The 26,749-nt window shown below is 41.5% G+C and overlaps 1 protein-coding gene across 7 annotated transcripts; it reads left to right on the forward strand.

Annotated features, from left to right (window-relative positions):
• The first annotated feature begins 12,335 nt into the window (after nt 1-12,335).
• Nucleotides 12,336-26,568, forward strand: LOC131236467 (mitogen-activated protein kinase kinase kinase 1-like). Of its 7 annotated transcripts, none has more exons than XR_009166753.1 (10): nt 12,339-13,366; nt 16,587-16,671; nt 17,016-17,078; nt 19,231-19,388; nt 21,905-21,980; nt 22,071-22,202; nt 22,505-22,630; nt 25,519-25,772; nt 25,892-26,004; nt 26,132-26,568. XR_009166753.1 is itself a non-coding variant. In XM_058233660.1 (9 exons), exons 1-8 carry the CDS (start codon nt 12,474-12,476, stop codon nt 25,729-25,731), a joined length of 1,746 nt encoding a protein of 581 aa, XP_058089643.1. In that variant the 5' UTR covers nt 12,339-12,473; the 3' UTR covers nt 25,732-25,772; nt 25,892-26,568. The 7 variants fall into 7 exon arrangements, 5 of the variants coding, with proteins under 5 accessions (XP_058089647.1, XP_058089648.1, XP_058089643.1 ...); XR_009166754.1 differs by having other exon boundaries at nt 25,892-25,956; XM_058233660.1 differs by having other exon boundaries at nt 25,892-26,568.
• Nucleotides 26,569-26,749: the final 181 nt, after the last annotated feature.

Here is a 26,749-nt window from a genome sequence, read left to right on the forward strand (position 1 = left end):
AAAAATAATTCCGTCTCAACTTAGTGGGCCCCACACACCCGTAAACACCTATGCTTAGGGGTTGTTGGATGATGGTAAAGGAGGCAAGTTGTAAATGATTTATTAATAAATTATTTATAATTTGCGTTTAAATGCTTTAAATACTTGTAAATCATTTATCTCGCTTTTTCTCCTTTTCATTTATTAACAAAAAGTTGTGATTTCATTTGGTGAATGATTTACCAGCAAGAAGTTGAAGGTTACGCAATCCGTACCTCCCTCTCTCCATTATATCTTTGGAATCTCTCTTTTACGAGAAACTTTCTCATTATAACAACATAAGAAACGAAATCAGTGGGCCCGCTATACTTTCTCTTCCTGTAGAGTTCAAGAGAGAAGAAAAGAAAAGAACAAAAAACCAATAAATTAGAAAATAGAAAGATGAGATGAGAGAGTTGCCATGTAAGAAACCCAATGTTGGGATGGGAATTCATTTAGTATATTTATAGATTAGGCATGACTCAGGAACTCTATCACACCCTTGGGGCAAACGAACTGCTCCCAAGATGAGCTTGATCTTCTATCAAACTGATGGTAGAGACGGTGCGTTCTCACCTTCAGATCAGTTTAACCACGAGGATCCCTTAGACTAGTTTATCCATGGACTCGACCACCAGGTGGATTTTTCAAGCTTAGCTTTAACGGATCCCTTTGGTTAGAGGACTCTTCTGGTGGGGCCGATGGCATGGTCTACCCCTCATATGGTTAATTTTTCGCCATTTATGCTTAAAGGATACAATTTTCACATGGTCATATGGCATAATATTGTACCGACTTATGGTTGAGAATTTTCCCAGCCACCCCATTGAAACTCGATCATATTATAATAAAGGGAGATTCTCAACTAACACCACAACCGACAGCCCACATTCCTATACATGAGATAGTGGTAGATATTTTGGCCACATCATCTAATCTTCACCAAAAATGGCTTCATCAAGCTCACCTACTCAGGCAGTTTTTGAAGGTTGTGGTTACTGTTTTAAGTATCCGTGGTTGTGGTTCGTAACATTAACTGATTTAACCTTGTGTCGAGCTGTGACTCAGCCAAGTTGAGTCAAGTCACCCATATGTTCAGTTCTGAGTCAGTGTCCAATCTAAGTTGACTGAACGAATCACATTCAAGTTGAATTAGTGGTCAATCAATCTCTGCGAACGAATCACATTCTAGTTGAATTAGTGGTCAATCAATCTCTGCGAACGAATCACATTCTAGTTGAATTAGTGGTCAATCAATCGCTGCAGTGCCTTATATATAGAGAGGAATGCTCACCGCATCAGTTCTCGTAAGAACGCGTGAGAACTTAGAGATATATGATCCTCGATGGTACCATTACTCTTCTTTCGGTTGATCCAAGTGGGACCCTTGACAGATTAATTAACATGAAAGGTCGAACTGTGGATGGAACATGTCCCAAAAGTGAGTTGAACATGTCTGTTTTCAGGCCACCCGTCAAAGTGTTAGGATTGTAGTGAGATTCGTGGGGATAGTCCATACAATCAATGGCTCGGATCACTGAAAATGGGCCTCGCTTGGACAAGCTGAAAACCTGAGTGCGGCTGAGTCATTCATATTGTTGTCGTTTTCCAGGACATGACCTTGTAACAACCAGGACTCTGCGTTTCCAGGCAGTAGAATCTGCCAAGAATTGCCCATTACAATAGGAGCTGCTTTTGCATTGACAGACGTGACATGCACAGCAAAATCAAGACGGCTGATCTTGTAGGCCAACACATGATCAACCAATAGACAGGAACCAGTTTTTCTACCTTCTCTGCCATTCATTTCATGAAATTTCTCCCAACCGTTTTTTAACCATCCATTGGGTAGGCCACCAAGACCACAACAAAGAGAGTGAATTGGCCGTCTATTTTTGGGCATGTGGTGGGCCACCAGATCAACAGCTCGAATCACCGGATAAATGTGTCAGCTGTGTAGTGAAGATGCTTAAAGATGGGCAAGCAACCATCTCTCTCCCATTAATTCTTTCTATCTACTTTTCAGAACCTGGCTACGTATCCACCTCCTTGCCATACGTTCGACATCTTTTCTTAGCCATCCATTTCTAATTTCTCATGCCCCACCTCTTTTCCTTTTCTTTTTTTTTTCTTCTTCTTTTTTTTGTGAGTCGAGCGCTATCCATCCACATGTGCATGTGTGATTGTGTGCATGACCCGAGATTCTTATCACACTGATTTGATCTGACGTGGCTCACAGACAAAATAAACGGACGGTTAAAACAGTGTGTCTGGCTTCGAGGAAAGCCGGAATCTTGCATACACGTGCCATGTGTTTGGCTTTCCGGGTTTATGCAGAATATCAAAACTGTCCAATGCAGGCAAAGTCATCAGTCACGATGAGAGTATGATACTTGTTGATGCAGAAATCTGTTTAACTTTCTCTGTATTTCTCAGTACCTGCACACAAAGGAGATAAATGAGACCCTTGATATTGATATGGCAGGTTACCCTTTCATGCCTAAGTCAGGAAGCAATTTGGGTCCAATAGTATTGAGAGTTTAATGTTGTGTAACTTTCACTTTTACTGGAGATAGGGCATCTATTTACAAGCTAAGAGTCGATTACACAGAGAAAAATACTTTCTGAAGCATAGGCGTTTGTTTAGCAGTTGTTTCTTAACCGTTTCTAAAGTAATCAGGATTAGAAGACACATATAGTAGGAGATCGAGATGGAGCATCCCTCCAATACTTTGCAATTCAGGCTGTGAGAGTAGGTATTGGGTATTGAATCCATATGCCTTGACCAGATTACTGACCTGCCCGTCAAGGTTGTCTCCTAGCACTGAAGGCGAGCTCCCTTCCTTAGTGGAGCACAGATGACATTGGAGATAAACATCCTTTTCATCCTACCATACCGTTTAGGGCCTGTTTGACTGGACCGATCTCACGGTATTAGGAGGGATGGGATCACGATATCCCGGGATAGGCATGACGAGCCAAACAGACCCGGTGAACTTGTCCCGGGACATAAGTAATCCCATGGGGGCCTGTTTGGCCGGACCGATCCCACGGTATTAGGAGGGATGGGATCGCAATATCTTGGGATATGCATGACGAGCCAAACAGACCCGGTGAACTTGTCCCGGGATATAAGCAATCCCATGGATCTTAAAACAATCCACTGACATCATCATCATTACCTTAAAATTGATCCCATCCCTTGGTTGGACGGATTGGAAGGTAAAATCCCGGGATATGCCGGGCGTGCCAAACAGATCCAGTGAACTTGTCCCGGGATATAGCAATCCCATGGATCTTAAACCAATCCACTGACACCACCATCATTACCTTAAAATCCATCCCATCCCTCCTATTCCCACGGGATTCGCCCGGCCAAACAGGGCCATTTCAATGAATCAACCTTACTGTTCGGCTGTAGATATCGAGGGTCAGAATTGTGTGTCCCATCCCCAATGTCGTGTATCAGATGAATGGTCTTGATATCCGTCCATCCCTGCATGTGGATCCCAGAAGTGAACTGGATGATCATACTCACAAAATAAACCATCCTCCCATACTACCTCAATCTGGAACTTCCACCCTGCATATGGGAGTAGCTAGAAGGGGGTGGGTCGTTTGAACAGGTCCTTAGCTAGAAGGGGGTGGGTCCACACACTGGACCTGTGATTGGGCTTGGAATGTATGGCCCCGTCAATTGTCAGGCAACCCATGTATCTTGCATGTCGGCTTGGTTTTCATTTTTCTAAATATCTATTTATTGTGCAAACCCGTGATTGGGCTTGGAATGTATGGCCCAGTCAATTGTCAAGCATCCCATGTATCTTTCATGTAGACTTGTTTTCATTTTTCTAAATATCTATTTATTGTGCAGACCCGTGATTGGGCTTGGAATGTATGGCCCAGTCAATTGTCAGGCAACCCATGTATCTTGCATGTAGACTTGGTTTTCATTTTTCTAAATATCTATTTATCGTGCAGACCTGTGATTGGGCTTGGAATGTATGGCCGAGTCAATTGTTAGGCAACCCATGTATCTTGCATGTCGGCTTGGTTTTCATTTTTCTAAATATCTATTTATTGTGCAAACCCGTGATTGGGCTTGGAATGTATGGCCCAGTCAATTGTCAAGCATCCCATGTATCTTTCATGTAGACTTGTTTTCATTTTTCTAAATATCTATTTATTGTGCAGACCCGTGATTGGGCTTAGAATGTATGGCCCAGTCAATTGTCAGGCAACCCATGTATGTTGCATGTAGACTTGGTTTTCATTTTTCTAAATATCTATTTATCGTGCAGACCTGTGATTGGGCTTGGAATGTATGGCCCAGTCAATCGTCAGGCAACCCATGTATCTTGCATGTCGGCTTGGTTTTCATTTTTCTAAATATCTATTTATTGTGCAAACTTGTGATTGGGCTTGGAATGTATGGCCTAGTTAATTGTCAAGCAACCCATATATCTTTCATGTATACTTGTTTTCATTTTTCTAAATATCTATTTATTGTGCATGTGACAAATACCCGATCAAAGGATGAATCGAGATCATTCACTGTGAGAAATAGGGTTTTGATCGCTGGGTCCGGTGCCTTACAGTTAGGAGTGCACATTTAACCGGTAGAACCTTGGAACTGGACCGGAACCGACCAAATGGTCCGGTTTGGTCCGGTTTTAGAGTGCACCGGTTCTGTTCCAATTCCAAAAATCAAAGAACCGGTGACATCGGTTCGGTTCTCGGTTTGGGGATATGTAGAACTGAACTGAACCATGAACCGATCCGTAGAACCAAACCATGGATCCGATCTATAGAACCGAACTGTGGAACCGAAACGATGTATTTTTGCACACCTTATAATTATTTTCTCTTGAACAATTATTTTCGTAAATGTATTTTTGCACACCTTATACAATATCTAAACCATTCATCAAATGGAACACAACATGGATGGACATGGGCTTGCAATTGGGCTGGATTATAAAAAGCCTAAAACCGTGGAACCGATTCGGAAACGAACCGGTTTTAACGGTTCGGTTCTGGTTCGATTCTAGGGTGCCAACAGTCCGGTTCCGAATTTCTTAGAACCGTTAGGAACAATTCGGTTCCAGTTTCACCCCAGAACCGGACCAAACCGAGCTGTGTGCACCCCTACTCCGGTCTGGGCCTGTTGTGGCCCAGCCGTTTGCCACCCACAAAGAAAGGGCTCGAAGTTTGCAGGTGGAACTTAGATAAACTGGCAGTCCTGGCCGGGTCAATGACTCCATCCTTTCCAGTTTCTGACCCATGGCCCATTCATTACCATGGGACCCACCTCTCGACCAATGTCAATCTAGACCGTCCAAACAGCGGGCCTGTTGTGGATCGGGACAGCCCAAGTAATCAAAACCCAATCATCCAATTTTGCCCCATCGAATTTGGACCATTGATTACCATCCAATAAGCAAGTGTATGCGATAAGACCATCCAAATCACGGGCCCCTTCAACATAAATGGGTGCCACTATAAATCCGGCATTCATTTACCTCCATCCGGACCGCCCAGATAGTGGGCCCTGTTATGAGTGGAGCATTTCTTGAGAGTGGCATCGATCCACAATCCTATCTGTCCAATTGGACGGTTTGGGTTAGCCACATGTATAATATCCATGGTTCTGAGTCCGTAGGACTGGAACCAGTGATTCGGTGGTCCATCCTGTACATGTATAGGGGCTCACCATGGATGCACCAAGAACGGATTAGGTGAGATCCGGGCCTCAACCAAGAAGGTGCGGCCCTTACCGTGAGGTTACCGCGGGGCCCACCTTGATTTATGTATCATGTATCCACGCCGTCCATCCGTTTTTCCATATCATATTAGGGAATTATTCAAAAAATGAAGAAGATCCAATTATCAGGTGGATCATATCATAAGAAACAGTGGTGATTGACCATTAATGGGCCACAAAAGTTTTGAATAAAGCTGATATTTGTTTTTTCCCTTCATCCAGGCTTACGTGATCTTATTAACAGATTGGATGGTAAATGAACATTACGTAAACATTAATTTGTTCCCTGAGAAGTTTTTAATGGTAGGACGGTCAATCAACACTGTTTGTTATGGAATGGTCCACATAATAATTGGATTACCCAAATATGATCTGAAAAAACGGATGGATGGCGTGGATACATAATACATACGTCAAGGTGGGCCCCACGGTAACCTTACGGTAAGGGCTCCACCGTCTTGGGTAAAGCCCGGTCTCATCTAATCCGCTCTCGGACGCACCGTGTACAAAAGTTCTCAAGTCGAAATAACTTCAACCACGCAATCATTGTCCTTTTCCTCTCGTTTGAATGTGGAGCGTCAGAATATCCTATGCGACCATTGTTTTGAAGCCACTGACCGCATGATTAGGATTGCTTCCTTGAGGAGGAGAATTTAAAGCGTGGACCATCGCTGTTTGCCCATTAAATATCGGCTTCGATCTGGCCAACGTTAACGATCTGAATGTCACATGATAATACATATCCTCGGTTCCTTACCCATGCCAAAGTGGTAAACTCACGGGAATTTCAACACTAAGGGCCAATTTGGACAGATGGATTAGATGGTATTAAGTAGCATTGTATTTCAAATACCATATAAAAGTTAGGTCGTGTTTGCTTTATTCACCGCTTACTTTAATTTTTTTTCATTGAAAAATATACTTATATTAAAAGTGATTTCAACTGTTCTTCTTCGTAACTGCCCAAATCCAATGTAAGTGACTCACGCCACTAAGTTTTGTAAGCCTTACCATGATGTATGTGTTATATGTACACCGTTTATCATTTTTCATATTATTTTAAAGCATGTTACAAAATTGAGGCACACACAAAACTCAGGCGGACCACACCACAAAAGGAAGTGAGGACAATAATGCTCATTGTTGAAGCCTTCTTAGGGCCCACCATAATGTTTATTTGCTATCCAACCTATTCATAAGGTCACACAGACATGGACGAAGGAAAATCACAAATATCAGCTGGATCTAGAACTTCTATGCCCCAAAGAAGTTTTCAATGGTAGGCATTCAATCTCCACTGCTTCTGTGGTGTGGTCCACTTGAGCTTTGGATATGCCTTATTTTTTGGCACAAGTCCTAAAATGCTCCCGCAAAGTCGATGGACAGTGTTGATATAATGCACATATCATAGTAGGGTCCACAGCTTGCTGGCAGTTTTGGAAAGAAAGATATTCCCTCGTTGTACTCAACATCCTTTCAAACGTTGTACATATACTGTTGTACTCAACATCCTTTCAAACGTTGTACATATAATGTATTGTTGGCTACCCATGATCTTCTTATAATTCAATAATAAAGTAGAATTTAAAAAGCTAATAGTATTAACAAACAATCCATTACCACATATAATGATTGTTTTTTTTTCAAATTTCATATCATTTAATACATTTTGATCCCTTGCGTCAAACTTGCACTAAGGTCATGGGTTAGCGTACCCTACCGTGTGTGCGTGTGTAAAAAATGATAATTCCTTTGCCATGCATGGTTTGTCATCCTCCACCACAGGACAGTGACATGCACGGCGGACCACTGATCTTGGTGCTCACGGGAGTATCTATCCTAATCGTACTCTTCCCACACCTGCCAATGCCCGCAAGATCTGGTCGTTTCATCGGGGGCCACATGGTATGTTCTGTGGGAGAAAAATACGGATTTCAATGGGCCGCACGGCCGGGCCAAGGTCTCTCCAAGCCCGTTCTGAAAGTAAATCTTATCCCAAAGAAACAGACCTGACCCAGGACCATGGTGGGCCAAAACAAACGAGCCCAACCCAGGACCGTGATGATTATGCACTGCCCGAGTCCGAGATTGGCCACCCACTTTTATGCAAGATCTGGGCTGTCCAATTTGTTGTGCACCATCATCCATCGTATATGACCAAAATGCCCTTGTCAATCCAAACGGTCTGGACCGGGCTGGGCTGACGGCTCTTAGCAAAACCCGAGCCTAGTCCGATTAAAATGGGCCAACCCTTAGGCCCAATAAGGCTGGTTTTACTCATCAGCTGGGGACGCTTTTGCAAAAGAAATCGCAATTTAGAAAATGAATAGCTGTTCACATATAACATAATTACGAGGCCCACCAGATGAACGACTTAGATCTTGCATATTGGCACGTGCTGTGGCAGTAGAGTGGCCACCACGTTGTCAAGTGTAGGATTGGGTTTGATCAAGATCTTAACCGTCCACACAAAGGTGGTTAGACCTTCAACTTTTCATAGATCGTGAAATCTCTCGTGAGCCAGAGTTTCGCTCCGTGTAGACCATGTACAATGGAACCTCATAGATGAAAGGTCAGGATCATCACGATGAACACGTGCAACCCTCAAGTCCTGAGGAGTCCACAGTGAAGTCTGTGTGTGAGTGTGAAAGACATCCGCTCCGTTAATCCATTGTGCCTTCTCAGATTTTACGTCACATAACAAAAATCACCTCAATCCAAAACCCAAGTGGACCGCAACAAATAATATAAATTCATGCCTGAAACCTGTAAATTCACACGGTATGCTGACTCTTCAGAGGTCTTCTCCTCCTGGTGGGCCTTAGGAAGCTCTCTATGGTGGGGCATCCTTATTGCTACTATTCCATGTGGGCCACATGAGTTTTCAATGGACCAGATTATCAGGCTCAGGTCCTGACAAGAGGTTTGGTAACTGATGGACAAAATGGATATTACATAAACATCACGTTGGCCCACCCAGCCTGGCATGTACGGCCTCATCAATTTTCAAGCTGGCCTTGTAATCACCTCATTTTAGCACGATCCAACCATTGGTTTTTGTTTCTTTTCTTATCTAAACGTATATTTCTTTATTCATGTGTGACCCACTTGATCAATGGATCGGTTAGGAAACCGAGCTCGGGCTTGGGTCTGCTCAAAACCGATCCGGGCTTCGGCCTCCAAACGGGCCCACCTCAGTTGCCACGAGGATTCTGGTTTTTGAGGAGCCGGTTCATCTGAAGGCCTGCCAAGGGAACCCGCGAGTGAGATCGCAGAAGTGCCTCACTGCTCATGGTTAGCATGGCGTGCTTGTGTGAGATCCGGGACATTCATCAGGTGGGAATTGCCTCTGAAATGTCCCAACCGAAAAATTTCGCTAGTCTAGTGATCATAAGATAAACGAGGATATCAACGGTGCATATTTATCATATGACCGTGACTTAAATCATGAGATTTCAGTAATAGAGAGTATCTGCAAAGCAGAGCACACTGTGAATGATTCCGATATCTACCACGTGCGACGTGATGGTACCACGTCGAGCCACTTACAGTCACGTTGGCGTTGCCCTAGCATTTAGGGAGCGGATTGCGGGGTGGGCCACAGACACCACTCCACGGTGGTGTGTTGACGATGCCCACAGTTGAAACTTACGTAAAGCACACCATGATGTTTATTTGGCATCCTAACGGTTCATAAGGTAAGGCTGGGACGAATGGTCGGCGTTCAATCCCTGTTGCTTTATGTGGTGTGGTTTACTCTAGCTTTGGATCTAGCTCATTGTTTAGCTTGTGCCGTAAAATAAACTTATAGATGAATGATGTGGATATCACACATGCATTATAGTAGGTCCCACAGCTTCGTACCGTAAACACACGGATGACATTGGTGGTGCCACCATGATGCATGTGTTATATCTACACGAATTTATTTATTTTGTATGTAAGCTTAAAATAAAGCAGATCTAAACCATATGTGGACGGAGGACGGTAACTTTTTTACTAATGAAGCCTTCGTAGAGCCCTCCATCATGTTTATTTGTCATCCAACCGGTATATCTAAGGTTACACGAGCTTAGTGTGTGGAAAAACACAAATATTATGTTGATCCCAAATTTATGCCTCCAAGTTTTTAATGCTAAACGTTCAATCCCCAAAAATGGATTGGCTTGTGCGCTACCATGTTTTGTGGTTTGCATGCTGATGATGTATGTGTTATATCCATATAACTTTGATGGAAGCCGATTGGCTGGTGTACCACACACCAACTATATTGCTTCTGTAGACACTTGTCACGAAAAGATGAGCGCCACAACCCTCGATCTACATGGTGTACCAACGGTTCAAAGGATATCAAAGTTACCTGGCCCCGCAATTTATTATACCCACGCCGTTTTTCCATTTTTAAAAATCATTTTAGAGCAGCTTTATATAAATAAAAAATCATGTCGATGGCCCAAATGTACCACACCACAAAATCAGCAGCGAGGAAAATGATTTTCATCATTAAAAAATTTGTAAGACCCATCATAATGTTTATTTTTCATTCAATTTATTAATAAGGTCACAAATACATGGTTTAAGAGGATAAACAAATTCCATATTGATCCGAAACTTCTGTGACCCCGAAAGGGTTTGGATAGTAGAGGTTTAATCCCTCACTGCCTTCTGCAGTGTGGTCCAATTGATATTTAGATCTGTCTCATTTTTCTGATTAAGCATTAATACTAAGTTGCCAAATGTATGGACGGTTTGGATATAACACCTATCTCATGATGTGACCCACAGATCCGTCAATACACCAATCCTCTTCCTGTATATTTACCTTCGGCAGCCGACTGACAGTGATAACTGCTCTTTTAGTGTGACTTGACAATTATTATTTACCCCTTATATTTACCTTTGGCAGCCGCCTGACAGTGACAACCGCCCTTTTAACGTGACTTTGACATTGACTATGGGTTGAAACGGAGGAAAGGTGGACATTCTAGTGAGGCCCACTAATTATATGTGTGCTTGATCCATACGGTCCATCTATTTTTTCCTGTTATTTTAAAGTGAGGCAAAAAATGAGGCAAACCAAAAGCTTAGGTGAACCACACCACACGAAAAAAATGGAATTTGAAAACTTACCATTCATTTCTTCAATGGACCATCAGAAGTCTTGGACCAAGCTTATTTTTGTGTTTTCCCTTCATCCATGTGTGTATGACATAATGAACGGTTTGGATGGCGGGTATGCGTCAATGTTAGTTCTGGGCTTATTTTAATTATTAACGTTAGGCGTTCAATTCCATACCTTTCATGTGGTGTGGTCCATTTTAACCTTATATCTCCCTCGTTTTTTGGTTTATACTCTAAAACTAGCTCTTAGACTAAATAAATGGTGTGGATAAGACACACGTATGAGGATGAGCCTCACAAAATTTACCACCATGATTTCCATCGAATAACAACGTTTTGTGGCACGATTTTAGAGGTAAATTTAAATAGCAGTTCTTCATTTCAAGGAACTGTAAAAATTAATAATTACTAATTTACAGTCTATCGTCGTGTTTAGAAAACAAACAGTCCCGTGTCGGTGGATGGACGGTATGTATGATGTATGCTATGCTAACAGAACTTGCTGACGTCGACACACCGCCGAGGTCGGTGGTGCGTGATACCACGCAATCCGCTCCCGAAGGAAGTCCTGGTCGCCATATGGCAGCGCCAGCTTCCGCGTTCACCAGTCAAGCGGACAAACGACGCGGAAAAAGATATTCATGCCAGGTTTTGTAGTCCGCGGACTACTGAATTGAATTCGAGATGGCGAGTTCGCCATTCATTTCGGATGATCGGAACCGCTGAAAGGGAAGGAAACACCGGGGATTAGTGAGGACATAAAATATCCTAACTGTTCGTTTTATGATAATGAAATCATGGAATGTTCGGTTGTTCAGATTAAGTACACTTTCGGGAGTCGTGAGGACTTATTTACAGAAAAGGAGGACCGTCCATCGCCTATCCTCGTGTAGCCTGCCTTCGAAGTGGGCCCTATCCACATGGCCCAGCTGGCTCACATGTCACTTCCACTTCGAGGACTGCCTGACTTTTACCAAAAGATACTTTACAGGCTCTTCCTACTCTCTTCCTTACCGATGGAAAGTCAGTCAACCCACAGTAGTTTCCCTCTCTTTTTTACTACCGTAAATGCTAACTGCACTCACACGGTCACACATGCTAACAGAGCATACGTGTATAATATCTGAACCGCTCTTCATGAGGCTGGAAATGTGTACAAGGAATATGTAAAATAATAATTCTTATATAATCATCCCTTTGGCCACACATTCACAAATAATATGGGCAGTTGTTCTTTTTTTCTCAACCGTTTATTTTTTTCATGTACGTGTGAGCTAAATGATGAAGTTACGAGCCTAATTTCAGAAATCATGTGAATACAGTGATGATCTCATAATGGACGGATTCGATATTTCACACGGGTGACTTCTTCCACGTGCGATGCGAGTGCACTTAACGGTTTCTCTTCACCCAAAATGAAAAGGATGAAGAAGGAAAGGCCCAAACGCTCGCAGACAAAAAGAAAACGCTGCAAAACCACCGTACCGTCAGAATCAGCGCCTCTCCGTGTATCTCTCTCTCCCTCTCTTCCGTACAGTCCCCATTTCCATGATTCCATCTCCGCCGTCCGATGCATCTCCTTCTCCGACTCCTTAAGTCAACGGCAGTGGACCCAAAGCAGCGGCGTCAGCGTCGGAAGCCGAGGCTCGACCGCCTCAATGCCAAGAAGAACATTGAATACGATCCCATCTCCTCGTCGCCGTCCGATCCTTCCTCTTCCGGCCTCCGCACCGTCCAATCGCTGAATCTCCCGTCTTCCACAGACCAGATCAGCCTCCGCATCGAAGGCAACGAAGGAGAAATCGACCGCCTTTGCCAGAGCTTAGGGTTCTCTGGGCCCGAAGATTTCGCAATTCCGATCACCGCGTGGGAGGAGATGAAGGCCCGCTCTTCTTCCGACCCCTTGCAGCAGCAGTCGGAAACGAGATCCAGTTCTGCAAAGGCGATGGAAGATCAGAGGAAAGTGGAAGAGGATTTGGTAGCTGATTTTAGGGGTAGGGTTAGGGTTTGTGACGAGGAATCGCCGTCACCCTCATCTGGAGGAGGGATTAAAGGCGCGCGGCCACCCGTTCTTGCACCGCCGCCAGTGATGTTGCTTCCCGTTCTCGACAAGATGTGCTCGACATGGGACATCTTGCGGTCTCTGGCGCCGGACGACGATTGTGGAGTCAGAGAGCGTTTTGATTGTGAGGACGAGGAAGGTGAAGGGGATGACGTGGAGATTAGTGTGGTGGCAGTCATTGGAAGTGAAGAGGGACGCAGGGGCGGGTGCCGAGAGGTGGGTGATTTCAGCGCCTCATGCTCGTTCACAACGTCTAACGACGACGATTCTTCAAGCACGACAACAGAGTCTATGTGCATTATATCGCCTGATGGGAGATTCAAACGCTCTATCCGATCATGGATACGTGGCGGGCTTCTTGGTAGTGGGTCGTTTGGAACAGTTTATGAAGGGATCAGTGAGTAAGTAGAGTGCTTAACTGTTACCTTGTACAGTTTATTTCCTTTATCGTCCATATGCCATGCTTTAGGGTCTGCTTCGATGGGTAATTGAATTGAATTTTCAACATTCATTTCAGTCAAGAGGAATGACCTAATGTTTACTAGTAATCATAGCAAAGTAGTAGCCATCAAATTTCCCTTCCTTTCAAGTCCAACTCAAAACTAAGGTGATTGCCATGTGAAGCTCATCTCAATTGAATACTAATGTAACTGCAAGTTGGTCATTTCTAATTTATTGAATTATCACAGTTCATCAAAACACAGTGTTAAGCCCTTTGCTCTCGATTTTGCCAACAATTGTTTTACAATTCTACTCTAGTTATTCAAAAATTCACTTGATTTTTCTTATCTTTTTGAAACATGGGTGGAACCTTAAGTCAATTATACTTCCCTATCGGATGTAATTTTCCGACGTCTTTGCAGAATTCTTCAATTGTAACTTCATGCCTGATGCAAGACTTCTTTTGCCACACTCGGAAGAAAATAAATGGGAAACTATGTACTTAGTGTGAATAAAATAACTACGAGAAACACACATATCTAACCTTCAAATTTTAATTCACATCCTTCTTGTTTGTTAGTGTAGGTCCAACATTTCTGGCTTGCCACCATAAATACACTTTCTCCTCCCTATACCCTTCATAGAAAACTTGGCTTTCCAAACTTCCAATTTTATTACATAATACATACATGGTATGGCCATATCTGTACAACTCTCCACAAAGTAACACTTAACATATTCCTTTGGTACTTAAAATAGGTTCTCATTGATGTCAGTAGCACTTTTTATGAGTTGCCACATTTGTTTACCGTGTTCATTCATTGCAGTATCACAACGAAAATGCAGAATCACTTCTTTAGTCTCGTTGAAATCTTTTGGTGATGAAAGTTTGTTTGGTGATTGCTATATGGTCGTCTAGGCAGTTCCATTCTCTGGAATTGGAAGGCCACCATAGTCCTTTGAAGAGCATTCTGTGGAACACTTCATTTTTTGGAAGTTCAATTTCAGTTGTAGCTCTCTTGGTAACAAATGGAAGGCTGGCATTGGGGGTGCTCTCAGAGAGGAGAAACGCAGGCTTAGGGTGTTCTTTTTCCCGGATGATTGGGAATTAAGACTTGAATTAGGGAAAAGCTAGAACTCTTCAGCAAGGGCTCACATCTTTTGTTCCTTTTTAAATCAGTACTGCAAAAAGAAAAAAGAAAGAAAAAAAGCAAGAGGACAAGTACAAAGTAGATTGAGGCAATGGATAGATAGTAATCCCCTCTCTTCAACTGTGGACAACGATTCTTGTAACGTCATCAAGTGGGCACTTATTCCATATGAGGTGCCGTGGAGGCATTCTTTCATATTTACTGGCATTCACTTCTTGTTTGTTTAAACATGTATCTCATGTATTAGGAGAAACAAATGAGGTTGTTGATTTTCTTGCTAGAGATGGAGTGATGAGAGTATCCATGGTTATGGCAACCTTGTTGCTCTGTCTTTGAGCCGTTGTAGTCCCTTGTGCTTGAATAATATTCTAATTGTCCATTAAGTAGAGCACCCATCTACCCAAGAGCAACCATATCCATGTTATGCCATGTGCTGATATTCATTCATGTGCAAAATTTGGTACAGTTCCTCCTTTATGATTCCCTAAATTACATACATCATTAATTACGTACCTGGCTAACAACATGGCCAGAATAATGCCTCTCTATGAGACATTAAGTACCATTCTCACTAACACATCTAGTTATCCCATACTTCACTCCTAGAAGTTCCATTGGTCCTTCTCATCTAAATTGTCTTTAGAGGAAGTGAAAAAGTTCACTTCTTGTCCCAACAAAAGATCACTCTCCCTATTATGAGTCTAGACCTCGCATTCATTGCTCTCCATGGTTCAATAAACATGGGAATTAGGTTATTGCAACACTGTTCAAGAGGTATCAGCTTGCTAGGAAAGACGCCATGCATTAACAAATGGGTCATTTGACTCCATTCCTAGAAGTTTCATTATTCCTTCCATCCAAATACTCTTGAAGTAAAAGAAATCACTTTTTGCCCAACAAAAGGTCACTCTCCCTATCAAGAGTCTAGACCTCGGATTCATTGCTCTCCATGGTTCAATAAGCATGCGAATTAGGTAATTGCAACACTGATCAAGAGGTCTGGTCTTGCTAGGAAAGAGATCATATGTTAACAAATGGGTGATTTGACTTTAATTGACAAACAGTGCAACCCTTGCTTGCATGCTCCAATTAAATGAGCTTTTGTGAGAATCTTACTTCCAAAGCCACTATGCAAAAGGCAAAGCTCTATAGGGCCTGTTTAGTCCGTGGGATTAAACGGTATGGAATTGCATTAGATGGAATTAACACCATTATTGCACAACGATTGAATGTCTAGAAATACGATGGTATTTTGGCCATCCTAGCCCCACGTTTGGGATCAAATTCTTGCACTAGAAAAAACACTGCATTAAGCGAAACCTGCATCTGGTGAACCATGGAATTGTAATCAACGGACCAGATTCGCAACTAATGTTGGTCGTTTGTACACGTATATAACTCGAATGTCACGCGTAAAAGGCGCATATGGATGGACGATGTCGATAAAACACATGCATCAATGGCCCATAGATGTAGTGGATTTCAAAATCCACCAGAAATCCTGCATGGGACCAAATGCAATTCCGTCCCACATAATCCCAATCCTTTCTGCACGGAGTCCTTGTTTTGGCTAGTGACATTCTTAATGATAATACCATCGCTTCTCATCTCTTTCATTATCTCAGTCAATTTCTGCAAATTCTTATTGGATGCTCTTTAATTTCATTTCTTTTTAATGGCATATTAATTTGAATTATTAGGGATGGAATAGCTGTTGAATTCACTTTCCAATCTGGATTTGTTGGTGTCTTCTGCTTTGAAAATTCCTTCTGTACTTCAGTTTTGATGTCTGGCTAGCACTTGGGCACCAAGAACTGATGTTGCATTTATGCTCTATAATTGGAAATTAAGTTTTAATTGAATATGCTCCACCGGTAATAATTATCCACAGGCATGCTCCAGGGTTTAGCTGATTGTTTATAGTTGTTGCCTCTGATCAATGTCATTACTCTTTTTGTTCAAATGGTACTCCCTTGCCATTATTAGGATAGAATTTATATAACCTGCTCATTAAGCTTTTCTTCTGCAGCAAAGGGTTCTTTTTTGCTGTAAAGGAGGTTTCTTTGCTTGATCAAGGAAGCCAAGCTCAACAATGCATTCATCAACTTGAGCAGGTGAGCCTTTGTCCTGATGAGTTACTCTTACTCGTTTTATGTTGTTTGACCAAAAACAAATGGGGTCACACATGAATACATTTGTTTTGGTTCCAAGTTGGTGGGCCTGCGGTACAGGGCCAACCACTTGGCTTCTATTAGCTTTTTGGTTGGATCAGTTCTGTCATACCATTCCTCTTTTTTATATGTTAATTTTTCCATTGATCTTCTCAATCTTCCTGTCTTTGTAAATATTAGGTATTTTCACTGGGCATCATCTCTCTAACTACTTAACAGGAATCAGTCCATGCATGATTCTGCTACTTGCTGAGGATGATCTTCTTTTTTTCTTCTTGTCATTTCAGGAGATTGCTCTCTTAAGTCAGTTTGAACATGAGAACATAGTTCAATATCTTGGTACAGACAAGGTACTACTTCTTTGATTTTGTTTCTAATAATTCACTTGTTAATTATCATCAACTTACACCTCTTATTCACTAACACTCCACATTCAACACCTATGCCCCAAAGTGCTCGAGGATGATTTTATTGTAAGCACCGATGAACTATATCTAATTTCATGTATTTTTGCTTTGTTGATTTGTGCTGTCCTTAAGCTATACACTTTTCTTTTCTTTTCTTTTTAGCAATAATCTTTTTCTTTATCAAAGAAGAAAGAAGTTTTTGTTGTTTGCTCGTCTGAGGTCTGAGCTTGTTGTCAAAGATTTGAGCTTGTTGTCAAAGATTCGAGATAGTTTTTTACCATATGTTTGGTGCTGTTCTTGTGTTCGGGTTTTACAAGTTGTTTTTGCTGACCCGATTGTCTGTGTTGTTTGGCTGACTTTGGTCCAGTTATCCGTGTTGTTTCTTCCCTTCTTTCTTAATAAAGTTCAGCATTCGTCCAAAAAGAAAAAAGTGGCCCACCAGCATTAACAAATGTGATTAAGGATAAATTGACGAGATTAAGGATATGTACGAGGGAGCGGCAACAAATGTGAGGACCACTTATGGAGAAGAGTGAATTCCAATTACTGTAGGCTTGCACCAAGGGTTGGCATTAAACCCATACCCTTTTCCCATTAGTTGTAGACGAGTTAATGAGGCATTTGCAGGAAGAGATCCCATTGTGTATGTTGTTTTAGATGAAATAGTTTGATTGATAGGATGAGGGAGGGCGTTAACACGAAGCTAGATTTGTGGAAGGGTGCTTTAGAATCTAACAGATTTATAATTAATTTGACTAAAATAAAATATACGGAGTGCAATTTTAGTAAAAATAGGGGAGTAAACGAGAAATTGGTTAAGATTGTTGACCAAGAAGTTTGCCAAAATGACCACTTTTGATAGCTTGGGTGAATAATTCACAAGAGTGGAGAGATTGAGAAGGATGTTGCCCATAGAATTCAAGCTAGGTGGAAGAAATGGAGATGGACCTCTGAAGTTTTATGTGATCATCGTTTACCACTCAAACTGAAAGGGAAATTTTATAGGATAGCTATAAGAGCAGCCATGCTTTATAGATAGAACATGGCTTAGGACCAATATAGTTACAACCACTGTTCACCGGGGCTTTGGTCACTGGCTCCCCCATCATCGGGTCACCAACTTCCTTAACCTTCCGGCACTAGGCAGGCATCAGCCTCCATACATGGTCTTACATCTTCGTGGAGACCTGTGTTTTTGGTAAACAGACGCCCAGGCCTGGTCATTGCTACCCCCTTTGTGAGGAAGCAACCCTTCTCCCGAAGACTTAATCCACTGACAGATCTAAAACATTCCAAGGTCCACTTTTATAACTGTGAGGATATAGCGCAATGTGTCCAAGGTTATCTGATTGATTGTGCAGGACTTGTGTTTGACAATGTCATTTATGTTTGGAGGTGCCGGGTGTCTCATCAAATAGCTGACCTTTGGCTTCCCATCTTCCAGCGGATTGGGTTTTCCTCCCTTGGATGTCCTTTTCCTTTTAACTTGTTATTGATTTAGCCTTCTACCCTGTCTTTGACAAGGTCATATCTATTTGAAGGTGGCAGGTTCTTTTTTGTCTGAACAAATAGCTGACCTTTGGTTTCCATTCTTCCATGTGGGATTGGATCTTCATCCCTTAGACTTACTTCTCCCTTTAACTTTTCATTGTTTTAGCCTTCAGGCTCTCTCTAATGGGAAATTCCAAGACCCCTCTCTTCTGTATTCTTTCCCCTAAGCTTCATTCCACTTCAAGAATAGTATTTTAAAGGTTGATAGCTAACTGATCATTCCCCTTCAAGAATAAAATTTTAAAGGTTGATAGCTAACTGACATGAAAAGTAGCCAGTGTCTTTCTCAGTTTCTTGCTCTTTTCATTATAGATTCATAAAGTTCCACAGCTGACCACAAAATACACTTCCGATGATACATTTAGTTTTCTATCCAACACTTCCATATTACAGAGGTTTTAATGGTAGCTCACCTGAACCAGCCTTCTTTCAAGTTGATCTTTCTATTTTTAAACCTGCTCGCAACTTTGTTGTTTTTTTTTTTAAAAAATTTCTGGTGAGGATCATGGATAATGACATATTTTTAATGTGCTGAACCATTCAGGAAGAAGGAAAGTTGTATATCTTCCTTGAGCTCATTACACAAGGTTCTCTAGCATCTCTCTATCAAAAGTATCATTTGCGAGATTCCCAGGTCTCTGCATACACAAGGCAAATTTTGAATGGTTTGAAGTATCTTCATGACCGAAGCGTGTTGCACAGGTGATGCAAACTGAACTAATATTGTAATTCTTTAATTCTTATGTGTTGTTGTGCTTGATGCATTTGTCTTGACCCTGTCAGTTCCATGTACTTTAACATAAGGTTTGACAGACCTGTGTTGCTTATTATTGCATCACCCTGAAATGGCCACCAAGATCTCGCATGATGCGCATAATCAATAGATTGTTTCCTGCATGTGCGAGGTGGTGTTGCTTATTTTGAGGGATATTCGGTGTCCCCACTAGGTTTTTTTCCCTTGATCGATAACAAAAGATTTTATTTCTCTTCAAGAAATAAAAATAAAAATTATTACTGAAGCACACAGGCCTAGGAGAAATGAAGATTGTCTAGGCAATGGATAGGAGCCCCCCATACAAAGAGAAGATCTATGGACCCCTTCCTTTGCAAAGGATTCAGCAATTTGCTTCTCTAGGAATTCGATGATAGCTAATATCTGTAGAGCTGGAATTCATCCTTGTACTACTAAAGATAAAGTGAGGTCCTAGGGAGGGTCACTATCCCCGATCATCCACGCTGCGAGAGCCCCCCTCCACCAGGGATCTCCCTTCCCGAGAAGCAAATTATCTCCACCCTTTGATGGCCAATAATTCTGCCCTCTTCTAGGATCCAACTCCAGTCAACCTGGAAAGTGAAAACATAATTAGCCCGTGCACATCACTTGATACTCCTCTAATCACATATGCTCTGGGATTGCCCATTGAGCTCCCATCAATATTACGCTTCTGGCAGTCTGGTGGAGAAGCCATCCAAAGGTCACCTTTAGGGGATGGATGGATACAATAATCATAGATCACCCTTCTCTACCAAAGATAATCTCAGACTTAAAAATCCTTTTGAACTGTTAACAGCAAAGCCCTAGTTAACTAAGAACATCGTAATTTTCATGATCACCTGAATGATGCTCCAGGGGTTCAAAAATTCCTTTATTCCTCTCATTCCAAATACCCCACATGATAGCATGTGGGAGCATCCTTCATTGAATCTTGCTTCTGGGCTTAAAGGGCCCACCAAGATCCTCTGTCAAGCCAAGGAACCGCTCAACTTCAAATAGGCTGAAGAAGACGGACCAAATAGAGAGCGCCATTTGACACTTGAGAAATAGGTGATCAACTGATTCTACATCTTTCTCCACACAAAACAGATGTTCAAAGGGACCAGTTCCTTTTATTACCATAAATAGGGATCTTACTGGCACTAGCCGCCCAACAAAAGGGCTCCACAGGGGTTGGGAGTGGGCACAAGTCCTCCACACTTCCGCCCATGGGGGTTAGGGGATTTAATTGGACACTGCGTCTTGAGGTAAATTTTTGAAGAGAAACAACCCTCTCTGCTTGGAGCCCACACCCACTCATTCTTCTCAAACAGTTATAGGACAACCCCATCAAGAAGGTCAATAAGCTCAACCACTTTGGCAATCTTATGATCTCACAGATTGTGCCAGAAGTGCATTGACCACACAATTTTACTCACCACGTGTTCATTTTATCCCCACTAGTATTTCAGTTGGATCGCAGATGTTCTATGTCAGATTCTCCTTTTCCGAGTACATTTCAACTGTCTGTTTCAAGTTTGTTCAGGAAATAGCATGATACTTGGGGTTGTGTGCCCGAATTGTGGTTTGGATTATGTCCAACCTTGTTGTATAAGTGTTCTCTTTCGTAATATTTTTCTTTCCTTTTTCCAATAAAATTTTCTTATTCTCTTGTTCATATTTCATTTATTTCGAGCTAGACTCCAGCATTGCTTGAATAACTATGCTTCCCCGGGTTGAAGTAAATTAATTGAGGCATTGAATTTCCTCCTAGATTGGCTACATTATGCTATCTGCAGGTCATTTCCAACTGAAACCTGCTGGTACAAGTGAGGAATATATCTATACAGTTCCAATGGAAAGCTACTCATATTTTGCTTCTGTCAGTTGGTCATGGCTGTGTTCTATTTTAGATATTGAGGTTGGTGAATGATTCATTGGTTTCACCTTCCCCTACCACTTTAAAAATCATGGCAGGAATTCCAAATGCAACCATACAGAGTTTGAGTAGCTTGGGAAAATGCAATCATTGGAAATGAAAATGCATAATTTGTATTTGCCCACAATATGCATGAACCAAAAAACTCACACGTGTATATTGGGGAAAGCAAGAAAAATCCTATTTTGACTGCAAGTGAAATCATTCAGAATGCACTGGCAATTGGATGTGCAAAACTGTATAACTGCATGGAGTATATGCTCAAATGAATAGCTGCAAAATGCATTCAAGACTATTGGTTTAGTGCACAATCCATGTTCCAATCTGTAGTCCATTTTGTAAGATAGTTTCTAAATATCGTTGTTCGTTTTACTGATTCTGAGGTCATATTTACAAAAGTGCTTCCAGTTGGTTGTTCTGGTCTACTTATTTTATTTTACAGTGTGGCTATATTCCTTCTCTTCCACTTCTTGGAATTAAATCATCTCTTCTTTTCTTTTTCTTTTTTCTTTTTGGGTCTTCAAGGGATATCAAATGTGCCAATATATTGGTAGATGCAAGCGGGTCTGTGAAACTTGCAGATTTTGGATTGGCAAAGGAGGTTTGCTTTTCTTTCTTAGCATATTAGATCTTTCATTTTCTTTGTGAACAGATGCCCTCATTTAATACTGCTGGTTGTTTACTTTGCCAGACAACCAAATTAAACTTGCTGAAATCTTGCAAAGGAAGTGCATACTGGATGGCGCCTGAGGTTCGCAACATTTCTTGTGTAGTCATGTTCTCCTGCATTGAGCAACAGCAACTTAAACAGATCAATGCAATTGTATCCATTGTTAAAAATGCCAACAGCATACATAATTGATGCATGTGATTTGTTAGAAAATGAATGTTCCTTCATTTTTCCATGATTAGTGTTATCTACAAAACATGCATAATTTTCTTCTGGCAGCATTCTGTAAACATGCCACGTCTCGAAATCAATGAGTAAATAAACAAAATAAAGGCCCCCAGGGATGTTTTCTATTAAGAATATGTCAACTCAATGGGTTCCTTTGCATTGATATGATGAGGCACATTGTGCTCCAGGCATGGATATCTTTTGTAGCACTCTTAACATTATCAAAGCTCTTTCCGCATTTGCAGGTTGTTAATCCACGGAAGACTTATGGGGTTGCAGCTGATATATGGAGCCTTGGTTGCACTGTCTTAGAGATGTTAACTCATCAGCCTCCTTATTCCCATTTGGAATGGGTGAGTACCTGATACAAGTCCTGGTCATCTTTTTCATGCGAGATGAATCTAGTAGGTTTCTGTGCATCATCCTTGCATGTAAACTAATCACAACCCCCCCCCCCCCCCCCCACACACACACAATCTTGGACACAATTGTATTGGGTTTTGGTTGAGTTGTCTTATCTGTTCAAAAGTATAAAATCCTGCAGCTTCTTCTTCTTCTTCTTTTTCTCATTGCTTTAATTTGGAAACACATATTCTAAATCATCTAGCAAACTCGGCAATTTTTTCTATCTTATATTGTGATAGATTTATCATTATAATTTTGATAAAAGTTCAAACCTGAATTAACTATTCTGTTGGATATGTTGTGGTGATGATAACTAATCTATTGAAACAACCTAGTATAGGATATTTATTCTATTATTCTATGTACGAGTTAACAAGGCATTACAGGAAGAGGTCCTGTGGTGTATGTTGTTTGTAGATGGCATAGTTCTAATTGATGAGATGAGGGAGGTGGTAAACACAAAGTTGGAACTATGGAGGGATGTTTTAGAATCTAAAGGTTTTTAAGTTAGTCGAGACAGTTTATGGAATGCAGATGTAGTTACACTCAGAGCACCAACCCTATGTCGTATGTTGTTTGCAAATGACAATTTTGATCAGTGTTTTAAATAGCTATGCTATGTAGCATGTAGCTTAAACTGTGTAGCTTAGCCTTGACAACTACATTGCTCATGAAAATCGCTTAAGTCGCTTGTAGCCTATGATACATGATAATTTATATATGCTACACACTACGTAGCTCACATTACAAGTTATTTATTTTTTTATTTTTATTTTTTTGAAAGATGATGATATATTAAAAAGGCCGAGGCCAAAGGAAGCAAAAATACAAATATACAAAAGTACAACAACATCCAACAGAACTCCCCTGATATGAAAAAGGAAGAAAAAACTAACTACACTTCCGCCCAAACCTTCATATTAAGAATCGCCCTATTGAATACTTGCACCAACCCTTTCAATTTGCTCCTAAAACAATGTTGATTCATTTCCCACCATAAGGCCCATCGAGTCGCTAATAGGCTTAATCGCCACTGCATTTTCCCTTCTTTCCATATCCCCCCGTCGTGCCAAGCTATGAAAAACTCCCCAATCTTCTTCAGGAACACCCACAGAAGCTCGAAAATTTGTAGAACAAGATCCCACATCTTTGAAACACAACAAGCAAACATTTGGGAGATACATATTCCTCTTGCAAAGATCGTCTATTGTTAACACTTTGTTCCTGCTTACTAGCCAACCAAACGCCACCACCTTCCTAAAGGGGAAATTTTAGAAGATAGCTATAGGAACGGCCAATGCTTTATGGAGCAGAATGTTGGCCGCTCAAGGAACAACATGGTCATAGGATGACGAGGATGTTGAGACAAGATGAGGAAGGATCAAATTATAAATGAAAGCCCTCAAAGGGAACTTGGGACTAACACCAATAGGTAATAAGATGATAGAAGGTATACTTAGATTGTTTGGACATATTCAATGGAGACAGAATTGCACCAATTAGTAGTGAGTTGGTTCAAGATGAAGGATCTAGAAGGGCAGGAGGAAGGCCCAAATGGATGTGGGTGGGGGTAGTGAGAGAAGACATGATGACAGATGGTTTAATTGAGGATATGATCCATGATAGAGTGGATGGCAGAACAGGATTCATGATGATTTCAGAAAACAATGATTCTACTATTTTGTCTTGATTGACAAGCCAAAAGCTTTAGTAAAACTAGGTTCGAGAAAACAGTAATCTGCAGCTTGTTATTTCATGCTTTTGACCAATGAATGCATTTTCTACATTTTGGGAAGTCTAACTTAACCATTGATATTCAGCAATGTGTGTGTGTGTGTGTGTGTGTGACAGTTGCTAGGTTCCTGGGAAATGACGTTCGGATGGACTGATTGCTATTAACACCATTGGATGACAGCCTAAACCTGCTATGGGTGGTGGGAGCAGGCTTTATTAGTCGCCGGTATGACATGCTCTATACTGAGCTGGTACCAGTCGCCTTTTCCAGCATGGCTTCATTCAAACCTTACAAACACAGCTGATAATGTTTTAGTCCTCTGCACACAATGGATGACATTGTAGTTGAGCCTCGTCATGAGAGGCAACTGTAGAAACTATGAAGCTGCTGATTGGGCGAGTTCCACTAGTTGCCATTGATCGTAGTCTCTAACCCCTCATGTGGGTAGTAGTATCGTGGCTGTCTAGGTCACTTAGTTACGTTGTTCTATAACAGCCTTGTGCCAAATGGATCAACAAGATTGTCTCACTAGGCTTCTCTATATGTGAATTGATAATGCTGCAGTAAAGGAAGACTGTAACCTGATATTGTTCCCTCAGAAACTCGTAACGATGCCTGCGAACTAACATGGTAAATTACTGTGGTTGAATGTTCCCACTGGACCATATCTCTCGCCCAGATGTCTATTTTCAGGTGTTTCGACTAGTGCAGGAATGACCAGTTGAAATAGATGAGTAGTTCCGTTCCAGCTTATTTGATTTGCTTATCTTCTTGCAGTAGATAAAGTCAAATGTGGGGTGAGTTGTTCCATTCCAGCTCATTTGATTTGCTTATCTTCCATTCCAGTCACTGGCAACTGCAGAGCACCCATTTTACCACTCAAATGTGGGGTTCATTTTAAGTTTGCACTAGCAATTGTTTGTATAAAATTCTACTTGTTGCAATCTCATTTACATATTTACTGTCTTCAAGCAATCTTTTCAGCTAATGCCTCATGTTCTATCTAATAGATGAATATCTCATGCTCCTGGCAAATGGTAAAGTGGACTCATTCACGAAAGTTGTTTGGGTTGACTTAAATGTCTCATTCTGATGTGACAGACACAGGCATTATTTAAGATTGGTCAGGGTGAACCACCACCCATTCCTAGTTCCCTCTCAAGAGATGCGCGGGATTTCATCCACCGATGCCTACGAGTTGAACCGGATGATCGACCCTCTGCTTCTGAGCTGCTGAGCCATCCGTTTGTGAGGCAGCCACTGCCAGCTTCCATGGGTTCTGAGTCTTCACACAACAACAACAGAAGAACTTAAAAGTTTCACTGGTCAACTTCTTGGCAATTGCAGATAATGAGGTCAGACACAATTACTAGTCATGTACATTTCATCTTTTAGACTATCAGGGCATCCTAGTTCAGAAATAAGCACTTTCCATCCATCACATTTAAAGTCAAATGCATATGGTTGTTTCCAGATTATATGGTAAATGGCAACTGAGTTGTGGGCATATCAAATTCTTTCCTTTTCTGGTGATGATCAGTAAGGGACCCCTCTCTCGACGTTCCCCTATCCCAAACTACTGCAAAGGTGCCTCTTGCAAAAGAATTTCCCATGTGCAGGATTCAGCACTCATATATCTTTTGGTAGAACTTTGATGAGTCACCAAATTGGCTTGCGGCTTTGCTAATGTAGCTACTTTCCTGATCGCCATCAGCTCCAGTGGTCATCTTTCACACTTGACTTTGCAAGTGTTCGCGGCGCATTTTTAGATTCAGCTGTTGCTTGTACTATAAAGATATCTTTGAGTGATGTGCTCCTTCTGAAATGCGGGGACTTCAACATGGGACGCGAGGCATCCAGTCCAGCTGGGAATCAGAATTCAGAAATGACCCATTTGCATCCTTCATCTTGTTGTTGTATTTATCATTTCAGGACTTTTGTCATCCCGTATCTGTTATTCGATTCTTGGCAATGCCGATGTGCCCTTCCTTTCCAAGGGTGATTTTGTAGAAAAATTGAGGTCTTGACCCCATAGTGTAAAAAATTCAATTAGGAAGAAGATAGTGTTTGCTTGACCAGTGAAAGGAATGTGTTTGCATGGTGTATTCACAGCAATGCATGTTTAGTGCTATTGCGTTTCTGCCATCTCCAGTTTCATTGCGCAAGACCATAGGGTAAGCGCTGTGTTTTCATGATAAAGATTGAACAGTGGTGGGATGTGGGGCCCAACCTAGTTTGTTCTTTTAGGAGATGAGTAGATGTTGGGATGTGGTGGGCTTACATCTCATTACCGTTTGATGTGGATTAGATAGTGACAGATGCTATTGGTGTT

Source organism: Magnolia sinica, chromosome 2 (assembly GCF_029962835.1).
Source record: "Magnolia sinica isolate HGM2019 chromosome 2, MsV1, whole genome shotgun sequence".
Taxonomy (NCBI): domain Eukaryota; kingdom Viridiplantae; phylum Streptophyta; class Magnoliopsida; order Magnoliales; family Magnoliaceae; genus Magnolia; species Magnolia sinica.

Coding starts and splice junctions, on each gene's coding strand:
- LOC131236467 (XM_058233660.1), top strand. CDS start 12,474: ATGCATCTCCTTCTCCGACTCCTTAAGTCAACGGCAGTGGACCCAAAG. Junction 16,672..17,015: donor GCATTCATCAACTTGAGCAG/GTGAGCCTTTGT, acceptor TTGTCATTTCAG/GAGATTGCTCTCTTAAGTCA. Junction 21,981..22,070: donor ATTTTGGATTGGCAAAGGAG/GTTTGCTTTTCT, acceptor TTACTTTGCCAG/ACAACCAAATTAAACTTGCT.